General features: G+C 35.4%; 1 protein-coding gene across 1 annotated transcript in view; it reads left to right on the top strand.

Annotated features, from left to right (window-relative positions):
- The window catches only part of LOC131899552 (heat shock factor protein 3-like), a 66,707-nt gene extending 44,449 nt beyond the window's left edge, over nt 1–22,258 (top strand). The window contains exons 4-12 of the mRNA XM_059251042.1: nt 1,498–1,622; nt 7,910–7,985; nt 8,216–8,277; nt 10,168–10,252; nt 10,457–10,587; nt 14,852–15,070; nt 17,795–17,888; nt 20,917–20,977; nt 21,661–22,258. Coding sequence (XP_059107025.1) covers nt 1,498–1,622; nt 7,910–7,985; nt 8,216–8,277; nt 10,168–10,252; nt 10,457–10,587; nt 14,852–15,070; nt 17,795–17,888; nt 20,917–20,977; nt 21,661–21,971 — 1,164 coding nt within the window. The 3' untranslated portion in view covers nt 21,972–22,258. The remainder of the gene's footprint in view (nt 1–1,497; nt 1,623–7,909; nt 7,986–8,215; nt 8,278–10,167; nt 10,253–10,456; nt 10,588–14,851; nt 15,071–17,794; nt 17,889–20,916; nt 20,978–21,660) is intronic.
- Nucleotides 22,259–23,935: the final 1,677 nt, after the last annotated feature.

Here is a 23,935-nt window from a genome sequence, read left to right as displayed (position 1 = left end):
TATTTTTTATTGCTTCTCTCCTCTGTATTAAAAAGTTTTAATAAGCTTTTATTATGCCCATACTATGAGATTATGAATGAATGAAACTTTTAAAAGTTCTATTGACTATGGTGATAATGCATTTAGACCTTTGGAAACAATACATAGTCAAATCATTAAAGCATAGTCAAATCATTAAAGCACCACCTACAAAATTAATTTTCACATTATTATAGGCATTATTATACATTAAGATGTCTAAGCATAGTATGGTGTTTCATTTAATAAAAAAACATATTTTAATATGCTCACAACTCAGCAAGCCAAAAATGAATCTATAGTCTACTGTGGATTATTTCTGAGAGGTAACCATATTGTGAATTATTCACGAGATAAAACTACTCCCCGATTATTCTCATAATCACTCCCAACAGGAAAAGGAGGGAAAGGTTCAGAGTTCAGCTCTAAACGAAATGAGATGTGTATATATATATATATGACAGAATGTTTCTAAATTAATATAGTGTGTCAAAGTTACATATAATGATATATACTGTGTTTGGTTATGTTACAGTACTTACTATAAACTGTATTTTGCCGTCCCTGTAAGCTATTGTCATTTCATTAGGGATAGAAATTCTGCCATACTCAACTAGAATTTTCACTTTTCTTTTCTTTTCTTTTCTTTTTGGTGGAGGGGGGTGAGGCATTTTCAGCTTCAAACTTATGATCTCCCTTCACCCTTCTTCAGCCTCCAGAGTGCTGACATTATAGATGTGTGCCAATATAATTATGATATATATATATATATATACACACATATATATGCATGTGTACATAAACGTATGTAATGTGTGTGTAATATATAGTACATATGTGTACATATATTCTGGGTTTATTGAAAGTCTATGTGTAATGTATTGCTCTTAAAATCAGGAAGAATTAGCCGGGCGGTGGTGGCGCACGCCTTTAATCCCAGCACTCGGGAGGCAGAGCCAGGCGGATCTCTGTGAGTTCGAGGCCAGCCTGGACTACCAAGTGAGTTCCAGGAAAGGCGCAAAGCTACACAGAGAAACCCTGTCTCGAAAAACCAAAAAAAAAAAAAAAAATCAGGAAGAATTATAGTCAGAAACTATAATATTCTCATTTCTTATCTAATTTTTATGTGTGTGGGTATTTTGCCTGCATGTCTATCTACCATGCAGAGGCCAGAAGAGGGTGTCATATCCCCTGAGACTTGGGTCCTCTAGATGAGCAGCTAGCACTATGAACTGCTGAGCCATCTCTCTAGCCTCCTAATCTTCCAGGAGCTTTCAAGTTAGTGGAAGCATAATAATGTATATAATAACTATAATATGAAGTGTGCATAGTGTAGTACTATAATCAAGGTACATTTACAAAATTGGTCGTACTTTTTCCCATTAGTCATGCTTTTTTTTCTTTCTCATTAGTGCTCATAATGGATTGTTAATGATTTGCCAAATTTTAACCAGCCTGACGGTACTGTTCCCACTTTAGGTATCAACAATAAAAAATGAAGATACCAGCCTCTACTCTAATGAGTTTCAGAAAATTCTGACTGAGATGCAAGAGATTAGAAACATACAGAGCAACATGGATGCCAGATATGCACAAATGAAACAGTGGGTATTAATCTATTCTCTAGCACCTGTTTCCAGGGTTTCAAGTGTGATTACTGCAGAATGGTGAAACTCTACTCTTACTTTACATGAAATATTTTAGTGTGATGTCTTTTAAGTTAAAACATAACACTGAATCAACTTTTTTAATTCTTGAATTGCTATTAATGAGTCAGTAGCTCAACTATAACTGAGATTGCCGAGCATACCATTGCACAAATCAGAAGTAAAATTACCAGGATATAAGACAACAACAGAAATATGAGTACTAAGCTAGATGGAAATTTCCATTTTAACTGAGAAAGAAAACTATAAAAGGTTGCTAAATGTATACATTCTGTATTTAAATACTCTGACATACATGCCTAATGCATTTACTGATTCTTGCTTCAGTCTTTTTTTTTTTAAGTTTGGCCTGTAAAATAAATTCTTTAAAATATTGTTCAGTGTTTTATAAGGAATCAGAGTCCATAATATACCATGCAATGTCTCTGACAGTAAGACTTTTACCCAGGCAATAATATTATAAGGCAAATTTTAACTAGCTAGATATTTGCACAGTAATACCTTTGAGGAAATATTGTAATCCATTATTTACATTAGAGGATATGTGTGGGCATGTTTTAGCAAATATTCATCAGTATTCAAACTAAAATTGAATTTTTCTGAAAATCTTTCTGTGACATGCAAATGAACCTTTAATTTCATGAGTCTATCTTTTGTATTTGTCTTAGTAAATTAAGCTTTTCATATACAGCAGCAGAGAAAGGAGAGAAGGAGTGGAGAAGATAGAAGCATTTTTCATCAACATTGAAAAGAAACCAAGATTTTCATTGAAATTGAGCATGAGCCAGTCCATGTTAATTTTGGATGTCAGTCTGTTGTTGAATGTTAACCACTGTATATGTATACATCATATGGGTGATACTGTTCCAGTGAGTTCTGGTTGGTTTTATATGCAAACAAGTCAAAACACTACTCCTAAATAGTGAACAAAGGAGCCTTCTGAGGTTCCTTCTAAGCAAATATTTGTGATACTTTCCCATTGTAAAGTTTTCATTATTTTATATAATATTTAGAACTAATTCCTGGGAGAATTTAGATGCCCACAATAAAAACTGAAGCTGTCAGAACTATATGCTGAATTCAAGAACAAAAATAACTAGTTCTTAGAAGCTGTCACTGGACCCATTCATCTGCTCCTCTTACTTGAGATTATAATTTAATTACATGTCTCCTTTCCTTTTCCTCTTTCCAAACTCTCCCATATATTCATCCTCATTCTTTTTATTCTTTTTTATTAATTTTTATTACATCCATATATGTATATTCACATACAAAGATTCCTAAATATAACCTGTTTAGTCTGTATAATGCTGATCATATTTGGGCAGTCATGTTGGTGAGACTTTATGGGAGTAGCCTCTGATGTTACTAGGAGACACAATCTCACAGCAAGCTCCCAGATCCACTGGCTTTTCGCAGTCAGAATGTCAAAGATCAATAGAATAACTTACAACAAATGCTGGGAGGTGATGTGGGGAAAAGGGAACCCTCATTCACTGTTGATGGGAATGTAAACTGCTGATACCACTATGGAAATCAGTGTGGAGAATTCTCAAAAAGGTAAAAGTTAATCTACCATATAGCCCAACTATACCACTCCATGGCATGTGCCCAAAGGACTTGACATCATACTTTACAGATACTTGCTAGGCCATGTTCATTGCAGCTCTATTCACAATAGCTAAGGAATGGACACAACCTAAATTCCTTAAAACCGACTAATGGAATGAAAATATAATACATATACACTATGGAATACTATTTAGCTGTAAAGAAAAATAAAATAATGAGCTTTGCAGGTAAATGAGTGGAACTAGAAAAGATCACATTGAATGAGGTAACCTAGCCCCAGAAAGACAAACTTCACTTGTTCTCTCATATTGGAGGCTCCTGGCTCTAAATCTTCAGATGTGGGTACATAGCCTGTAATAACTACAGAAATCAGGAAAGTAAAACAGAACCATATCCAGCATGGGGGTTGGGAGTGGAGAGGAATATAGGGGAAATAGCAGAGTACAAGTGATCTGATCAGGGAAATGAGAAAGGAGCTTACTCCTTAGTGGGATGTGGGGAGGTAAACTCAGAAGAAAGATGGATGTGGCGAAAATAACAATAAGTATATCTGAAAAAAAACATAAGGAATAATACTATTAACTTTTTACAACAAAAATTACCCCTATAATACATGGAATGATATGGGGGTAATCATCTGTGCTGATGGTGCTCCCTCTGAGAGCTAAAGACCACCTAACCCCGATACCAGACATGAGAAGCCCCCTTTTGAGATGTTGACCAGGGCTGTTGAAGAGACTCCCAAAATATGGAGCTTATTGCTGTTGCTCTTGGTTACCCCCTAAAGGTATGAAGTAAATCCCTGTTGCTGAAGACACCATGCACTACAAAAACAGGACCCAGAGACCTCTGAGCTGTAGCTGACCTGAATACCCCTTCCCTGAGGACTAGCTTACATGGTACGAGAAGGTGCCATACAAACTTCCAAAGGAGGGAGGCAATCAACAGCCCTACCCAACAGTGGAGCCTATGAACCATATCAATGAACAAAATGGCAGGATAATCTTAAGGATGCAGTAGTGGCACCTATACTTTAGTGGTAACCAACAGCTTTCTATTTGGACTCAATGACCCATTCAACAAGGATATCATGCCAGGTATTGGAAACCTAGCTAACTACTTAGAGCTAGTGAAATCATGGTTATTGGAGGAGAACCCACAACAACTAATTTACTAAACCAGCGTATTCCCTAACAATCATCTATAAACGTTTGCCCTTTATACACACAGATCAGTGTAGTCTTGACTCCTCATCAAGGAAACGTATCGTTGCAACAGATGGAGGCCACTACAAAAAAACTACAATCAATCAAAATGCAGAGTTGTGGCACCCAGCCCCAGTGGATACATCTAAAAAACACTACCATACCTAATGCTCGGGAAACATTGTAGAAGAGAGGGCAGAAAGACTGTAAGAATAAGATCAGGGAATTCGCTGTGAGATTGTGTTTTCTAGTAACAGCAGAAGCTATATTCAGAAAGTCTCACCAACATGACCACTCAAACATGAGGTGAACAAGAATGAACTAGTGGGCATGCCAAAGTTGATGGGGAAAAGCCCAGCAGAACTCAACCCTGCACAAAGAGCTATAAGTAACTGAAAAATCTTGGCAGCAAGAGAGGTAGTTCTCCTCATTAGAAGAACACACCAATTGGTTATCCAGTGCCAAGTGATCAGCCTTGAAAACATACATACAAGTAACATTATATGGACTCAACAGGCTATATTTGGGAATATATATATAACAACAATTAATGAAAAGAAAGAGGCCATGAATTTGAAAAAGCAGGGAGAGATATATGGGAGACTTTGGAGGAAGTAAAGGAAAGAGATAAAAGTTGTACTTAAATTACAATCTCAAAAATAAACAAAAGAGAGTTAACTCTAGAATTTGGGATTGAAGGGAAAAAAATCACATAAAGCATAGATCTTGTCTGTTTATAGGCTTGCCAAAGGCATCTTGATGTTTAACCATGTGGACAGATGATCATAAACTACTTTGTTCTGTCATAAATTGTCCTTAATACATTTTATTCTATTCTAAATATATTTTTATATTTAGTATAAAAGTATATTTCACTACTCTTTCTCAGTATATATACACATATGTTTTCACAAATCACTGATATATAAAGAAAGAGAGTAAGGATATTATTGTTTGAATCTCTACTAAGAGTAAGATTTTTAAGTATTAAAATCTCAGTTAACATGAGATTCTGTTTGCAGAAAATCAAGACGTGAATTTACCTTAGGATTTTAGGAAGCCAATTTTATTTTACTGCTATAGAAGCAGAACCTAATTCTTTGTCTAAAGCAACAAGGCTTTCTTAAAAATATTGTTCTGCTCTTAGTAACTCCTGAAAAAGAGAATTGGTTAAGAGGATAAGATTTTATATTTTATCAAGATAATGGCTTTTTGGTCTCTTGACTTTGCCAGTCATTTGGTTATTTAAAAAACTAAGTTTTAATGATTCAAGGTTTATTTAAGTGTCTTCATGTTAGTCTGTTAAATGCCCACTTTATAAGAAGTTATTTTCTAAGGCAACCTTTGTACTTTTTTTTTTAATTTTTATTTTGCAATACACTTCAGTTCTACATATCAGCCACAGATTCCCTCCCCCCCTCACCTTCCCCCCAGCCCGCCCCCCATTCCAATCTCCTCCAGGGCAAAGCCTTCCCCACAGACTGAGATCAACCTGGTGGACCCCGAACCTTTGTACTTTTATCACCCTCTGCATAGAGCTGTGTGTCTGAACATTCTCTAAATGCTATGTACATGCTGACAGAGCTAAAAGCATATAAATTTATATATGCAAAGCAACCAACAAGTGCTATCTTTAAAACAATATACATTTATATCAGGACTTTCAACTTACAAATACCAAAAAGGCTTTTTTAAATTTATGCTACCTATAACCACTCCTATTGAAATGAACATACTGCCATTTGAGTAGTCCTCCTATTTAAAACCTGACCCTCGTCTATTTGATTTAGCTAATAAAGAATGTTTGTTGCCAGTTCCTGGCATTAGAAGGAGCCTTAGTACTTTCTGGGCCACAGCTTCTGTGTGCTGTTCTGAGGAAATATGCCCAGATTTCACTTCAATAATGCTGATCCCTTCTTAACCACAGCTGATTTCTCAGTCCCAGATTTCCAGAATCAATTATGGCAGCAAAGCAAATGTTTCACGTCCAAAGATTTCTCATCCAAAAAATATCACAGGAATAGCCATGATTGTGTCTTTTCTTCTTTCTGAAACTTCACAAGCCAGACCTCCCTCTCCTGTATTACTGTCAGTGTTATAATTTAAGTAACAACAATAGGTCATTAAGCTCCAAATATTAAATGATGTTTCCAGCCCAGAGTTCCCAAATCTTTCACAATCCTCCCCCAAACAACCTAATCAGGCCTGTTACAGCAGTACTCCACTGCTACAACAATCTGTATTAATTAGTCAGGGTTCTCTAAAGGTACAGAACTAATATGTTAAAAGGAGGTATTTACTAAACTGGTTTACAAGACGTAGTCTGGGTTGTGCAACAATGGCTATCTCACATTGGAGAAATGGAGACTTCGGTAGTTAGTTGACGAGGCTGAATGTCGAAGCAGTCCTAATCTGGTGCTGGAGTCCTGGAGGATTACTGAAGAGCTGCTGATCATCAGTCTATGTTGGAATCCCCACCCTGTGAATGGTACTAAGTATGGTGTTCTTTGCTTAACACAATAGGAGTGAAATGGTAGTCTTTACACGTAAAAGTAAGGGATCAGAAAGAAGTTAAGGACAGTGAATCAATTCTGGTATCCTATTCCACTAATTCTGCTAACACTTTCCAGGTTTTGTGTTCATGTTTCTAATTGTAACATTACTGTTATCTTTGAACAAAGATAATTAGACATGTTCAAACATTGTGCATTTCAAGCAGTGCCTCTCTAATAATTGAAAAGTATCAGAGGGAGCATATCTGTAAGCACATACATTCAACATTGTTTAGAATGCAGTTTATTCTTAAAACCCAAAACTCAATGAAAATTTGTGTATAAAAACAAGTTCAGTATTAGAAATACAAGTTGATAGCATGTGTCTCTTGTATTATTTAATAGAAGTCTGAATGTGATAGTTTTGTATAAAGATAACTTGGAGATTTGTTTGTTCTCATATACTTCTACAAAATCTTTTCCTCCTCCAGTGATAGAAGTTAATTAAGAAGAAATTTATTGTTCTTTTTTCTGAAGTTTCTAGAGAAGTATTAAGGTAGGATTGTGAGAAATCTAAGTATGACATCTGTCATTCGATTGATCTCTGAAGTTCAAAATATCAAGTTAATCTGAGCTTTCAAAAATATAAATGTATGGGTTTGGGCATGCAACTTAGTGGTAGAATGATTTCTTAACATGTGCAATGCTCTAGATTATTATCAACATCAGTGAAAACTCATTGCTCTAAAATCTGTGTGAACTTACTAACTAGTAAAGGCAACGATTTTAAACAAAAAGGCAGTAATATTCCACTAGGACGATAATGGGTATAATTTTGCGGAAGAACATAATGGATACTATTAGTTGAGGTAATTCAAAGTATTTTTGAATATTTTATTTTCAGATTTTTAAGGAACACTAATATCTTTATTTAAGTAATCTATTTATGTTTCAGGGACTATTCAGACCTATGTCTCGAAATCACAAACCTAAGGAAAAAGTACTGTGAGCAACAGCAGCTGTTAACACAGGTATAAGTTGTTTTTTTTAAAGGAGACTTTGTTTTTATTTTCTTGGAAATATTATTTGATGGCACTTTGTGCATAAATATAAAGTACAATATAAAGTCATGTGAAAAACCAAATGATTATGCAAAGTTATAGTTGTACTTTCTAGAACCTCTCACAACCTTCCTGTTTTACTATTGATTTCCCTAAATATTGAGAATGGTGTCATAGTTAAAACAGTCTGTTATTTTCAGGTACTCCAGTGTATCTTGGATTTGATAAGTGGAAACCATACAGGCCTAAAAAAGAGGAAAAGGTGAGTATTCTACAGAGGCGCCTTTATTCTCTTGTCTATTTCTGAACAAGTCAGAATGCATGGATTAAGTGTTGCCAGCAAAGAAAAAAGTACCTGCTAAGAAAAGCAAGACATATCATTACCCATAGTAAATCCACTGTCCTAGTCAGAGTTTCTATTGCTGTGAAGAGACACCATGACCACAGAAACACTTATAACAGAAAACATTTGATTGGGACTAGCTTACAGTTTCAAAGACTTAGTCCATTTTCATCATGGTGATACATGGCAACATGCAGGCAGACATAGTGCTAGAGAAGGTGTAGCTGAAGGTTTTCTGTGCTCGCCCAGCACCAAGGAGCCCACAGCCATTTATAAAATAATCACTCAGAAGCTTATATTAATTAAAACTGTTTGGCCATTAGTTTAAGCTTTTTACTGACTAGCTCTTACATTTAAATTAACCCATAATTTTTATTTATGTTTACCTACATGAAGGAGCTGAGAGTCTTACATCTTGATCTGCAGGCAGCAGAAGGAAAAACTATTTGCCACACTGTACATAGCCTGAGCATATAAGACCTCAAATCCCACCTCCACAGTGACACACTTCCTCCAACAAGGCCACACCTACTCCAACAAGGCCACACCTCCTAATATTGTCACTCCCTATGGCCAAGCATTCAAACACATGAGTCTATGGGGGCCATTCCTAGTCAAAACACCACGCCCACTATGAAAATAAAATACCTGTTAACTATAAAACATTCACTCAATCCTTTCTCCTTAAGAACCAATTGTTTTCTGAAGTAAATGTGCGAACTAATATATTAGTTATTGTATTGTGAATATGAGTAGAAATAAAAACAAGCAAGAAGTCACACTGGGACTAGTGATTAGCGCTAGGTTGCTGTGCAGGCAATAAAAGAATGGAACATGTACAGAAGGGGGAATGATAGAAGAAAAAAGAATGAAAAGGGAGGATGTGGGAGTCTTGGTTAAAAACGAAGTGAAAAAAGAATATAAATATGCACTCAAATAATGTATAACAGTCTCCTTTCCCAGGAGGTTGAGCCCTTGAGACCATGTAAACCAAGTTAGTCTATATTCTTTGGGAGAGGCAAAAGAAGGATGCAAGTGTATAAAGAAATGAGTGGGTGAGAGGAATATAAGATATGAGCAGGGCTAGACCAAGCTGGTCTGCTATATTTCCCTGAATATTATTTAAAGAAGGAAAACTGAGGGCTGAGTAGAGATCCGCCTCAAAGATGGAAGTCTCAGCTTGCACTCTCACCTCACTGGAAGGCTGACAGTGGGGCTGAAGTCTCTAATTGAAGATTTATAGTTGAATCTTATAATACTATTGTGGTGTATGGTGATGGTTTTATTGTTACATATAAAGAATATTTCCTTTTTCCTGATTATATTCAGTTAATGATTTCAGTATAGAATCATATATTCATCATTTATTTGAAGGATTTTAATCCTTACTAAAATGGATCCATTAATAAATATATCCAGACACCGTTATGGTGAATACTTACTTTGAACATAGTAAAATGTCCCAGGCTTATCTGTCTTTTGCCTTCCCCAGCTCTAGGATCAGGTATAATTCAAGAAGCTTTTACTCTGTGCTTTATTTAGTTTTAGATTACAAGATGTACTAAAAGATTTAGACATTTTGGGAGATGGCTAATATACAGAGATATAATTCCAAATGACCATTGACTCTCTTAAGTGACTTAAATGTGAAGTGCCCTTTACCTCTGATACTAAGACCTATAGCACTAATTTCTAACGGGAATCATTATGTCAAAGGATGACTAAAACTTAGTTTCTGTTCAACACAGCTGGTTGACCACTGCAACATTAATATATCTTAAGATATTAAATTTGTAGATCTCATTGCAGGTCATTATCATTTATACCTGGAGCTTCAGATTCTGAATGGGATCATCAGTATTTACATATTCCAGATGACAAGAAGAAAGAAGCTGTAAGATTTTGAAGTAAAATGGTGGTGGTGGATGGCTTAAAAACAAATATTTGTTGTCAGTAAATTTGCTAATTCTAGTTCCTGTTATTTTTTATATAATTGTTAAATAATTTGAATGGGAATTGCATCAATTATGATCCAAGAAATAGTAGATACATTCAAGGAGCGTAGCCAACTCTCATTTTCTCTAAACTTTTTATTTAGATGGAGATAGTAAAAGATGGTTACGAACTTGTTGAAGACAAATGTAAAAGTCTCCTTGATAGAGTTTTACCAATTTTGAAAGAATCCAAAAACTTAATTTCATCTGTAGACCAGCCAAGTGGAGATGATGGGTAAGCAGATTTGTGGGCAATATATTGGTAATGAAACATTATACTGGTGATACATTAGCAATACATTATTCATTTGTACGTATTTATTATATAGTAGTACCTGAATTCATTTAAATGCTTACTCCCCTTCATAAACAACAAAAATACAAAGCAGTTTGAGCTGGATTTTATTATTGCAGAACAGCATAATCACAACAGGATATATATATATATATGTGTGTGTGTGTGTGTGTGTGTGTGTGTGTGTACATATATACATATATATATATTTGAAATTCTTGTAAAAAATTTTCATTTATAAAAAAGAAATGTTAAAGGGCTTAAGACAATGCTCATTGGTAAAGTAATTCTCCCCACATGGAATTACCTAGGTTGAATGACTCAGCGATACAAAAAATAAATCAGAGCATATTACAAATTTAATAAATGTAATAAGCACTTTATTTTTAAAAAAAAAGGGCAAAAAAGTTGAGATTTTCAGGAACTAGGGAGATGGTTCAGGACTAGGGAGATGGTTCAGTGGGTAAAGTGTTTGCTGTGCAAGTCTAAAGACCTGGGTTTGGATCCCCAGCACCCACATAAAAGCTGGGCATAGAGACCAAATTCTTTTTTTTTATTTATTTGTTTGTTTTTTGAGACAGAGTTTCTCTGTGTAGCTTTGGAGTCTGTCCTGGAACTCACTCTGTAGCCCAGGCTGGCCTCGAACTCACAGAGATCTGCCTGCCTCTGCCTCCCAAGTGCTAGGATTAAAGGCATGCACCACCACCGCCTGGGGAGACCAAATTCTATAACCGTAGCATTGACAGAAAGAAATGGCTAGATCTTGCATGCTCACTGACCACTTAGTATAGTCTAAATAGTGAGCTCCATGTTGAATGGAGAGACACTATCCCCAAAAATCAAGGCAGAGGAAAATAAACACATCCTATTTAGACATCTACCCACTACATTCATATCCTCAGGTAAGCATACATGCATATACATGCATATACCACATACCCACTGAATTGTTTTTAGAGTTTGTACTCATGCTAAAAATTTAAATATAATTACATAATTCCTCCCCTCACCATTCCTCCCTTTAGCCCCTCCCACATTCCCACTCTCACTCTAGTATTTATGGCCTCATATATAATATGAGAAAATGTATATATGATAAAATGAATATATATATATATATATATATATATATATATATATATACACCCATTAATATATAAATACAACCCTCTGAGTCAGTTTAGTGTTGTTTGTATGGTTTGTATGTATATGGTTTCAAGTCTGACAACTTAGTATTGGATAATCAATTCATGGGCTCATCCTGGGGAAAACTAATCCTCCCACTGTCAAAAGCCATTAGGTGGCTGTTGTTCTTGACAAAGCTGAGCCTGTGAGATTTCCTCCTTCTTCGTTAGCAAGTCTATTGCTGGTGGTCTTATTCAGGTCTTGTTTAGGTAGTCATATTGTTGAGGTATAATGAGTATAGCTTCCCTGTCATTTCTAGGAGACACAGTCTCGCAGAACTTTTCCTGGTCCACTGGCTCCTACTATCTTTCTGCCCCTTCTTTCCCAATGTCCCCTGAGCAGATGAAGACTCTGTGTTGTAAATGTATCCATTGGGGCTGGACACCCCACACTCAGTTGTTCTTTGCATGTTGATGCTTTGTGAGTTCTTTGTAATGGTCTCCTTCTGTTGCAAAGGGAAGTTTCTTTGATGAGGGGTGAGCACTATACATATTCTGGGTATTACGTATTCAATATATAGTTAGGAATTATGCTGTCTCAGTAAACTGGTGCTTATGAGGCTCTTCTTTATGATTCATGACTTCTCTAGCCTGGTAGTTGGCTAAGTTTCCAGTTCCAGGCACGATTTCTTTACTGTTGAGCAGGCACTAAGTCCAATCAGACTCCTTTTAGTTATCACAAAAATGTGCATGCCACTATGACTTGGAGCATTTTTTGTTACATGCATACTTTTCTATGAGTTCTTTGTAAAAGTATCAGATTTTTAAACCAATATTTAATTGTATTATTTGTGAGGTTTTGCGTATGCTATTCTTAAGACTGTTTTATTGATGGTAAATATTAATTTTTGTTTAAACATTTAAAACATGAAATGCTTAGACATTTGTTTAGACTTTTTGTTTGTTGGTTGATTGTTGAGACAACCATGTACCCTTGACTGTCCTGGAATTCACTATATATATCAGGCTGGCCTAAAACTCATAGAAATCTGCCTGCTTCTTCCTTTCAAATATTTGGATTAGAGGCATGTTCCACCATGCCTAGACATTTTTTAGACATTTAAAGATGCCTATTTAGATAAATGGAAGGTCAGATGGAGTTTTACAAGTCTGGTACAGGAAGAAAAGAGTTTTATAAAAGAATGTCTAGCAAGGAGACTAGGGAAGGAAAAGCCTTCTAGTGAACATTTGGAGGCAGATATTTATAAACTATCTTAAGGCAATATCAAAAGGAAACCCAAGGGATAAAATATTTTGGTGGGGGTGGAATATTTGAGGCAAAGGTCATTATAGCTGTGAACATGGGAATCCTAGACCTAGGAATACAAAGGATATTAGCAAGCTGCTAAATTACCTGCATCTAACAAATGTGTTTAAAGGGAAAAATAATGAGAAGGTCGTATTTTTATAGGAAGAATTTAGAACAATAGTCCTTGAATGAAATTTTTGTACAGAGATTATTTATTTGTAGATAGATAGATAGATAGATAGATAGATAGATAGATAGATAGATACATACATACATACATACATACATACATACATACATACATACATAGGTAGATACATACATAGGTAGGTAGATAGATCATCTTAAAGCCAACAGTATGAAAGCCTTCTGGATAGTGAATGTCATGTGTGCCAAATAAATAGGGGTAAATATTCCTAAAGGTAGGCACATCTCAAAATCAAAGTATACTGAAAAGCACTACTAAAGAAAGAAGCAAATGTATCTCAAACTTTATGGCCTCTAGAGAACAATTAGAAAGTTCTCAAATATCTATAACTGTACAAATTTGCCTGAAAGTTGAACTGATAATTTATCTTCTTCAGTTCAATGTGTAGGTGTTCAAATATTTGAGAACTTTCTGCTTGTCAATTCAGAAAAAAATAAGGAAAATATGGCTACTAATACAATTTGATTATTCTGTATGAGAATTTTTATAAAATTTATATGTATGGGCATTTCCCTGCATGTGTGTCTGCTCACCAATTGTGTGCCTGGTGCCCATGGATAACAGAAGAAGGCCTTGGATTGCATAGAAGTAGAGTTACAGACCATTGTGAACCAACATATCGGTGCTGGGAATTGAACCCAGCTCTTCTGGAAGAAGAGGTTAACAGCCAGTGCTGTTAAGCAGTGATTCATCCCTCCATCCACTGATTATTCTACTGGAAACAAATCACTAATCCTATGATGAAATTAACCTCTGCTATAGTGATACACTCATCAGTGGCAATTTTAACTTGTAGTGTAGCTTTTGTATCTTTCCCTTGATATAAGCTTAAATATAATGTGTTATATAATATAATCATCAAAGAACTATTTTCACCTTCATATTTCCTCTTTTAAATGACATGAAAATAATCCCCATACTTTTTTTCTCAATTAAAATTGAGGTGACACAGTTTAGTACTAGAATTTATTCATAAATAATATTCTATTGTCTGTAAATACATTTTACTTATCTACTGACTGGTTAATTGAAATGTATTAAATGTAAGTTATATGTGTGTATATAAGTTATAAAATTTCTACATTTAAATTTTCTATTTCAGCTATTTATAGTGCAGTTGCTGGGTTGTTAATTGGCTATCATAATTCTTTATTAGAGTATTTTCATTACTCCAATATGATTTTTCATTCCCACTTATAAGACCTACTTTCTGTCTCTAAAATTTAAATTTGATTATTCTGGACACTTCATATAAATAATATCATACAAGTAATCTTTTGTGTTTGGTTTATTTCTCTTAGCATATTTCCAAGGTTCATTTATGTTTCATTGATGATTAATAGTTTAATTATTTTTATTGCCAAATAATCATTTGATCTGTCAGTATGTTTGAGCATTGTATCATATGTTACATAAATGAAATTAAAGGAGAGCATATTGGCACTATATAAATTCTTTGAGTATTGAAAATCTGCTTATACAATATAAATAGATATACTATAGCCCATGTGATTTGAACTCTTGAAACATGTTGAGTTAATATTTTTCTGCATTATTTTTCAGAAAAGACCCTAACGTGCCAGTTCCGGACATACCTATGAATGAAGAAGATTCACTGCCCATTCAGTTGGATTTGACCATACCATTTTTCCAAGAACAAATAACTGAAGAATGCTTTGTACAGGACCCAAAGGATTTTTCTTTGGAATTAGAGCTTTCTCCTCTGGATTCAATTTTGATTGCAGAACAATCAGACACTCTGTGTAACAGTATAATGAACAGGTATTTGGTGTCTTCCATCTTTAATTTAGATGTACATATACATGGTTTTGAAAAACTGTTTAATAGTATGCTGAGAGAAGCGAGATGTGATTAAAGCAACATTTCCCCTGAGTACCTCAATTCCTGACATTATCATTGCTTCTCATGTATTACAGATACACTCTGATGATGCATTTAGTATTTCTCCTCTAGAATGAAAATGAGAACCCAACACTGTTATTGTAAAATACTCAATTCTATACCCAATATTAGCTCTGAAATCAGAGTGAAACTTCCTGCATGGAACAGAACTATAAGAAAAAAAGGAGAAATGTCTTCATTTCCTGAAACTTGAAGGTTGTGTATGCTTCAGCAAAAATACTACTCGATTGGAGCCACAAAGGCACCATTGTCAGCACATCTCTGTCCTGAGGATGTCTGCCTGAGTTTCACCTTCATCAGCAGTGCTTACAATTGTCTGTTTGCATGCATTATCATCTTACATTTGCATTATTCCTCATTACTGGCTCACATTTATTGCCCAATCTCAGAGGGACAAAGACCACATTTAGTCCTTGGTAGGCCTGATATATAAATATCCTCTTAACATACACACCCCAAAGGAGCTTCCTCAGCTTGATCCCAAACTTCAGTGTAGACTCTTAGACATGTGCATAAAACAACAACTCTAGACAATAAAATAATCTATCTTTTAGGGCACTGATTCTCACCAGAACCATAGCTAACCATGACAACAACAGTGTCTATTGGGATGATTATTTTGCGTTGTTTTAACATTGATGGACTTGGCCATCAGAGCTGAGTCCAAGATCTACTAGATTAAGAAAGATATAGGGCACCGGGTGGTGGTGGCACACACCTTTAATCCCAGCACTCGGGAGGCAGAGCCAGGCGGATCTCTGTAAGTTCAAGGCCAGCCTGGGCTACCAAGTGAGTTCCAGGAAAGGCGCAAAGCTACACAGAGAAACCCTGTCTCGAAAAACCAAAAAAAAGAAAGAAAGAAGGAAAGAAAGAAAGAAAGGAAGGAAGGAAGGAAGGAAGGAAGGAAGGAAGGAAGGAAGAAAGAAAGAAAGAAAGAAAGAAAGAAAGAAAGAAAGAAAGAAAGAAAGAAAGAAAGATATAGGGCGATCCATGCATGTCTGTAATCAGATTGGTGAATACCCTAATAGTTGTCATAGAACCTTCATCTTGTAACTGAGGGAAGCAGATGCAGAGATCCCTAGCTAAGCACTGGGCCAAGCTCCTGGAGTCCAGTCCAAGAGAGGGAGAAGGGATTATATCCGGGGGGGGGGTGTCAAGATCATGATGGGGGAACCCACAGAGACACCTGACCCGATCTAGTGAAAGCTCACGGACTCTGGACCGACAGCTAGGGAGACCCTCTGGATGTGGTTGACAGTTGTGTGGCTTGGGCACTTTGTGGAGCCCCTGACAGTGGGACCAGATTTATCCCTAGGGCATGAACTAGCTTTTTGGAGCCCATTCCCTATGGAGGGATACCTTACTCAGCCTTGATGCAGGGAGGAGGGGCTTGGTCCTGCCTAAACTTGATATGCCAGGCTTTGTTGATTCTCCATGGGAGGCCTTACCCTCTCTGAGGAGTGGATGTGGGTGGGGGGAGGAAGAGATGAAGAGGAGTGGGAGGTGGGGAGTGAGGAGGGGAGGGAGAAGAAACTGTGACTGGTATGTAGAGTGGAAAAAACTTTTAAATAAAAAAAAAAAGAAAGAAAGATATAGGGAGAACCAAAGGATTCCTATGATATCCGCCTACAAGAATTTAATAGCTTCTTGAAGTCAAGTTGAGTAGAAATACTGGTGATAATACTTGATAGTAATGCAAATGTTTCTCAGAACTCCTAGTTTTCCTAATTAATGACAAAATGAAGTCAAGAGCCTCAGAGCTCCTGACAGAAAGTTAAAAAAAAATGTGTAATACTTTTGCTTACCAGCTGATATGTGTGTCCCACTCACTCAAGTCTGTGACTCTTTTTTTTGTTGTTGTTTTGTTTTTGTTTTTGTTTTTGTTTTTGTGAGACAGGGTTTCTCTGTGTAACAGCTCTGGCTGGTCTTGAACTCGTTCTTTAGACTAGGCTGTCCTCAAACTCAGAGATCACCTGCCTGTACCTACTGAGTGCTGGGATTAAAGGTGTGTGCCACCACCAACCGGCGACTCATCTTTTGATGAGATTTAGACTAGGTGTTCTTCACTGAGAGGAATCAAGTCATTTCTAAACCGAAATTTGAATATATACAATCTCATAAGTGTAAAGATCTCCTGGTCATTTTTGGTCAGCTAGTTATGAGTTGTGGTTCCTCAGATCTTACTCTTCTGAGACAGCAATTTGTCATCTTTATTTTGTACCAGATGTGCAAAAACTATTGTCTGTGGCTATTGACATCTTTCTCAGGTTGAAAAGTACTTCCTATTTAGGAAGAGACTAACGTGGTCTTTTTCTCCCATCCTTTTCTGGAGTTCATCGGGTTGAAAACTCTGGAATTTTACTGAGAAGTGGGCTGAAATATTACAGCAGTAGGCTTTATACTCTTCAAGTGAGATATCTGTAACTGAAAAGTGCAATATTAGTTTATGGTTTCTTAGCTGAGAACCCAGCATAATCTTTTCAACTTACTGTCCTCTGGATTTCTCAAAGATTATTTCTTAGAAGTAAGAATATCATGGTCTGCATCTACCTTTACTCCCTATCTCTATGTTTCTCATTGAAGGAATAAAATGCATCATACTGAAGGAAACTTGGTAGAGCTAAATTCATTATTATCTAGGAAGGCAGTGAATTATGACTTTGATCATTTCAGTGAGGTAAGCTCATCAACTCAAATTTGTGACTTTCTTGCATTTATATTTATTGCTCAAAAAGTAGAATGATATATGAGAATTAGCACCAATAACATCAGGCCTGGGACTCAAGAATACTTGTGCTTTTACCTTGGCTTTTCCAATTTAGTATATTTCATATTTGCCTAGTTTTCTGAAATCATTATGTCTCTCTTCCTTATAGCAACATCACAATTTGTCTTTACATGAAGTTTTCCTTTCTCCAGTAACTTAAAATATTAAACATTAAAGTAGTCCATGATATGATGTTTTGTTTTTAGTGATTTTATGTATTCAAAGTTCCCCTTCTTTTCACAGTGTCTTTCGGTGCTATACAAACTCCCCCTTTTCCATGATAGCTAGATATTTAGATGTTTATTTATAATGTCAGTACATTTAGAGGATTTTCCTTGTAATTTCTTTTCAGTCAGCCTGTTATGAACTTCCTGTTTTGATGGCAAACAAATCTAAAAATTTACTCAATATGGATATTGTGGTAGAAACCAATGTAAGATCGATGTCTCATCTCTTTATTACTTTTTATACATCATCTGTTTGTAATTTACTGGTGAATATTTCCATAGTAGATTTAGCAGAAATTTTTTTTCAGTTAAGTGAATGATATAAGATGGCTTATATTTATAATCTCTCATTGACTGATTCACATTTTTTCTCAAGTGCCTTAATACTGATTAATTACAAAGGTTGTCCAGCATAATGTGTTTTTAAGATTTTAATACTTTGGGGTACTTATAACATTAAAAATCCATTTATTCAAATACAAATTCTTTGTTCACACATTTACAAAATAAGTACTGATAATAAATAATTGGCAAGCTTTATACAGTATCACAAATACTTATAGTACATACACATATAGTTCCAGCTAATTGGGATGTTGATGCAGGAGAATCTCTTGAGTCCAGGAGTTCAAGGTCAGCCTAGACAATATAGTGAGAACTTATCTCAAAATTTTTTGACATATGCTTTTAAACAAATTGCTGTTTTCCTTGGCAATTGCTTTCTTTATAAATTACACAAAGAAGACTCTTATTATATTCCAAACTATAGGATCATAATTGGGACTGTATGTTCAATTTAATGGGCTTTTATGCTATAGATACCCTGAAATAACATACTTTTCTTGTGAATTTTCCTCAAGTGTCAAAGGGAAGTATAAGAGTAAAGTAATATATTTGCTAATATTTTTTTCATACGCTATCATAGCAGCAGGCTTCTATAAGGTATTTTCACACACATTTCATTTTGGTTGAGTCTCCCTGCCACACTCCCCTTTTATTTCCCTCCGTCTCTTTTTCTCTGCTGTACCCTATATGCCTCTAGTATTCCTCTTCTACTTTGCTCTGTTGTTTTCTCCATCCTGATCCCACTTCTTTGCCATTCTAATGTACCCTTTTCGAGTTTCTTCACCTTTACCATTATTTACTTCTACTATGATACATATATTTAACAGTTAGAGATTACTATCCACATAAGAGAAAGATCACGTGGTATTTGATTTTCTGGGCTTAGGCTACTTTGCTTAATACATGTGTTGTCCTATAAATTTAATTATTCTTTATGAATAAATTGGTAAATTGCTAAGACATGTGTCAACCATGGGGGAGGGCAACTGAGTTAGTATGACAGACTTAGCGTTAGTATCACCACATTACTCATCTTCCACCCATTTTTTTAAAAAGTTACTATAGAGTACCACCCCCTTTCTCTTATGCCATGACTTTATAATTATGGGTGAAAATATTTCACAAAGGGAAAATCTGCATTTTAGTCTCTGACATGGCCAAATATCTGAATATTGAATGTACTACTGTATTATTATTGGATAGTTACCCCAATTTTATCAAGGAAACCTTCAATTTTGACTGGAATTAATTGGGTTATGAAATGCCCATAGTTATTACTAGAAATTAAAATAGAAATAGAAAAGAATAAGACAGCCAGTTTTTGAAAATGTCTTTATTAAAATCTTTCTTGGCCAGAGGTGGTGATATACACCTTTAATCCCAGCGCTTGGGAGGTAGAGACAGAAGCATCTCTGTGAGTTCTAGGCCAGCCTGATCTACAGAGTGAGTTCCAGGACAGGCAGGACTACATAGAGAGACCTTTTCTGAAAACAAACAAACAAAAATCTTCCTTGCTGAGTGAGAGTGGGTGCATGGAAGGAGTTAGAGGCGTGGAAGCTGGGAGGGACTGGAGGAAGGTAAATGATGCAATTATATATTAATTAAAGTGTATAAAATAAAATAAATTTTAAAAAATCTTTCTCACTTGCCTACAAATAGTAAGAGAAAACAATTCCTCCTAGACAACTGTCTTTAAAAGTCTATTTACAGGTCATTCTCTTAGCTTAGTAAGATCTTATGGTTGTTGTTGTTTTAAGACAAAACAAACCCCTATTCTCTCAGAATGATTTCTCCAATTAGGAAAGCTGTATAGGGGGAAATCATTCTTTTTCCCTGCTGATAAGCAATGGGTCTAGAACTTGAGGGAATTCATTCTTGTTATATTGTTTAACCAGGAATGATCGGAAAGAAGTATTGTTTCCTTTTTGCCAGGCATAGCAGGCACATTTGATGAGTCTTATTATTCACATTCAAACACACATGTTTGAAAACAGTGCCTACTGTGTTCGCTTCTGTCTGGTCCAATAAATATTGGTAGATATTAGTTCATGTTAAATGGAAAATAGACCTGCATGGTACAGTTGGCTCTGGATGTACTGTGAATTAGTTTTGTTCTTCTGTCTAAACAGCAGTTAGAAAACTATACTTTTAGAAAACAAGATAAATGGAAATGTACCTTTCTTAACTTTGTTAATCTCTCAAGAAATATGCTTCTTTGGGTGCAGAGAATTGAAACTGTGGCCTCGTGTTTGCAAAACACACTACACAGTTACAGCCTCAAGGGAAAGATTTGATCTCAGTTATTTAACTTTATCACTGAAAATGACGTATTGATAAGGACTTCAGTATTTTCTCTTTGTACCCAGAGTGTAAGTCTAATGGAAAACGAAGGAGAAAGAAGTCTGCTTGAAGCCAGTGGGGAAAAAGGTATAAAAGAAAATTTGTAGAATGATCAGAAAATGTATACCCAAGACCCAGGCTCACAACTATCCACATGACATTCGGCAAATGATTTAACATTTGAAAGTCCTAGTCAATGCTTGTGTGAACTACTTTTCTTATTTCATAAGCTATTTTAAATAAGATTATACATATGAAAGAGCCCTGATAATGACTCTATAAACTTCAGGGACAGTATATATGTGACTGATTTTAAGACAAAAACCATGACCAAACATTAAAAGTATGTGGTATAATTTTGTGTTCCTCACATGACATTAAAAGTTCTTTTTCAGAAAATAAATCCTTTATTGTTTAGTAAGCCTAGTCATTCACAGTCAGCTTTCTATTTTATGGTTGGTGTAGTCTGCCAAGTTTATGTCTAGTGGTTAGTACCTCCTTAATTCCAAACACATATTTGGATATAACTAGATCTCTTTTTCAATACAAAAAAAAAAATGAATCACCTATAAGTATAGTAGGAAAGGCTGATAGTAACTTTTAACAATACATTTTTCTTGGCTAATATAACCAATTTAAAGAGTGTAACTCAGAAGAGTAGACAGATAACACTTAATATCTTCCACGAAGCATTTAACAGTGTTAAGACTTGTGAATTATACTTTGTTTTCCTCCTACATCACATGTAACAAAGCACTGTCTTTCCACAGACAAACATGTGAAACAATGCATGGAAAAACCCCAGCTTTTACTATTAGATGGTACACCAATATGTGGTTTTGGAGAAAATCCTCAAGATTCTAATGACCTCCTTTTGGATAATCTGAAGAATCCATCAAATGTCTTATCAGCCTTATGTGATCATGATTATGTAGCCTTCAATATTTCTACTACACCAGAAGAAACTGCAAATACTACTGAAAATATTGAAAATGTTGTTCCCCAGTTATCTGCAGAAGCCAGTGGGGAAGCCAGTGCATTCTCGTTTCTCTTTCTCAATCCTGTTACTAATAGTTTTTGAAGAGCATGTTAAACTTAATCTTCTATTAGAATTTGTTTTGAGTTTCAGTGAATCTCACTTTCTGCTGGGAGATAGATATGCCATGGATGTTGGCTACTGTATCTGTTTCCATCTTGTAACTTCTGTAACTTAAAAATATGTTAAAATTACTATCTCCCAGTATCAAGACAAGCTTTGACAACTAGGATGAAATTCAAACCACAGAAAGATAAGGAATATATTTAAATTTTGAAATAACAAAAATTTAGTTTTTACTTTTAAACCAATAATATTCTAATACCTTATTTGTGACTACAACAGAGATTAGTATTATCACATTTTTCTAATTAGCAAATTAATGTAGCTAACTTTTGTTTATAGTAAAGAAACAGTTATTCCAAAGTTTACTGAAACAAATCTCATGTTTAAAAGCAAGATTTTGAGTTAATGAATATGATACAGTTAATGTTACTCCTAGATTTTACAGGTAAAGTTATTCTATAGTTATCCACTTTGTTACAGTCTTACATAATGTTTAATTCCTAAAAAAGTTAAAATTTAAGCAGAAAATGGTATTTTTCTGTATAATGGCCATCAGCATAGACAGTCAAATTCACCTAAAACCTTGGACAAGAAATCCAAGAATCAAACTTTAGCAAAGTTTTTACTTAAAGCATACAGAAACCCCAAAACAAATGACTTATTAGAAATTGAAGTAAAAAATTCACAGCCAGCCATTTCTCAATTCTACCTCTCATTTTCAAATGAATCTTTAGCTTTATCAGTATTCTTTGACTCATATGTAATTATTTGATATAATGTCATGTTTCAAAAATAGTATGGTTTTCCATAACCCTGGAGCAGTTTTCATACAAACTATTCCAACAGCGGCATTCATACACGCCTAAACATTGAGCATCATGGCACTTAGAGTCCAGGATTATCTGTTTACTTGAGGAAGCACCAAAGAACATGTTGAAGGCTTTCTGTTAGTACACTGAATGCTAAAACATCAAGTTTTTAAGGGCTTCAGTCTGTGACACTTTCCTACCACTTGAGTCCACCTGCTAAACTCACAACAATGAAGTCAGCTTTACAAGAAAGGGAAAATAGCTCAGTGTTTTCGGTCTCTAATTTTAAAAAGTGTGTGTTTGTTTAAATAAAATAGTTTGTTTAATTTTGAAAAGTCTTAAGGAAAGTCCAGATCTCATGTAGCTATGGCTGAGCTTTTGATATGCAGGGGTGAAACAACATATTTCAAAAATTGAAAAATATCTTGTCACTGTAATGTTCTGTAAGTCAATAAAGAGCTGAGCATACTTTTCACAGTATCGTTTTTCTTTGGTGTGCACCAGGACCTGTGACAAAAGGATTGAAACTTCTAGGATGATTGTATGTGTAGTTAGGAGAATGTATTACACACGTACATAAATTTGTGTTTGTGTTACTTTAACTTCAAAGAAACTCGTGATTTTGACTTAATAATTCACGTCTTCTGGAGCAAATCCCCACCATGCACAGTATATCCATTCCAACTCCATTTTTTTTTTTTTTTGGTTTTTCGAGACAGGGTTTCTCTGTGTAGCTTTGCGCCTTTCCTGGAACTCACTTGGTAGTCCAGGCTGGCCTCGAACTCACAGAGATCCGCCTGGCTCTGCCTCCCGAGTGCTGGGATTAAAGGCGTGCGCCACCACCGCCCGGCCTCTAACTCCATTTTTATCATATTTTGAAATTAGCTTACAAACAAATGAACTTCCATAAGGCTTTTTAATGCATCCTGAGTATTGGTTTAGCCACTCACTACTCCTTTCCCCCATAATAACTGGGACCCTATCTCTGTTTAATTCTTTAACTCCCTCTTCCGACATTTTACATATTGGATATCCTACAATTCCTCCAATTAATTGGCTTTAGCTATATCGTGATATAGTAAGCTTTCAAATGAATTTTCATACCCCCTTCTTTTGATATTAGTTTCTCCCCCT

The sequence above is a fragment of the Peromyscus eremicus genome, chromosome X, assembly GCF_949786415.1.
Source record: "Peromyscus eremicus chromosome X, PerEre_H2_v1, whole genome shotgun sequence".
Classification (NCBI taxonomy): Eukaryota; Metazoa; Chordata; class Mammalia; order Rodentia; family Cricetidae; genus Peromyscus; species Peromyscus eremicus.
This window is presented reverse-complemented; position numbering and strand designations above follow the sequence as displayed.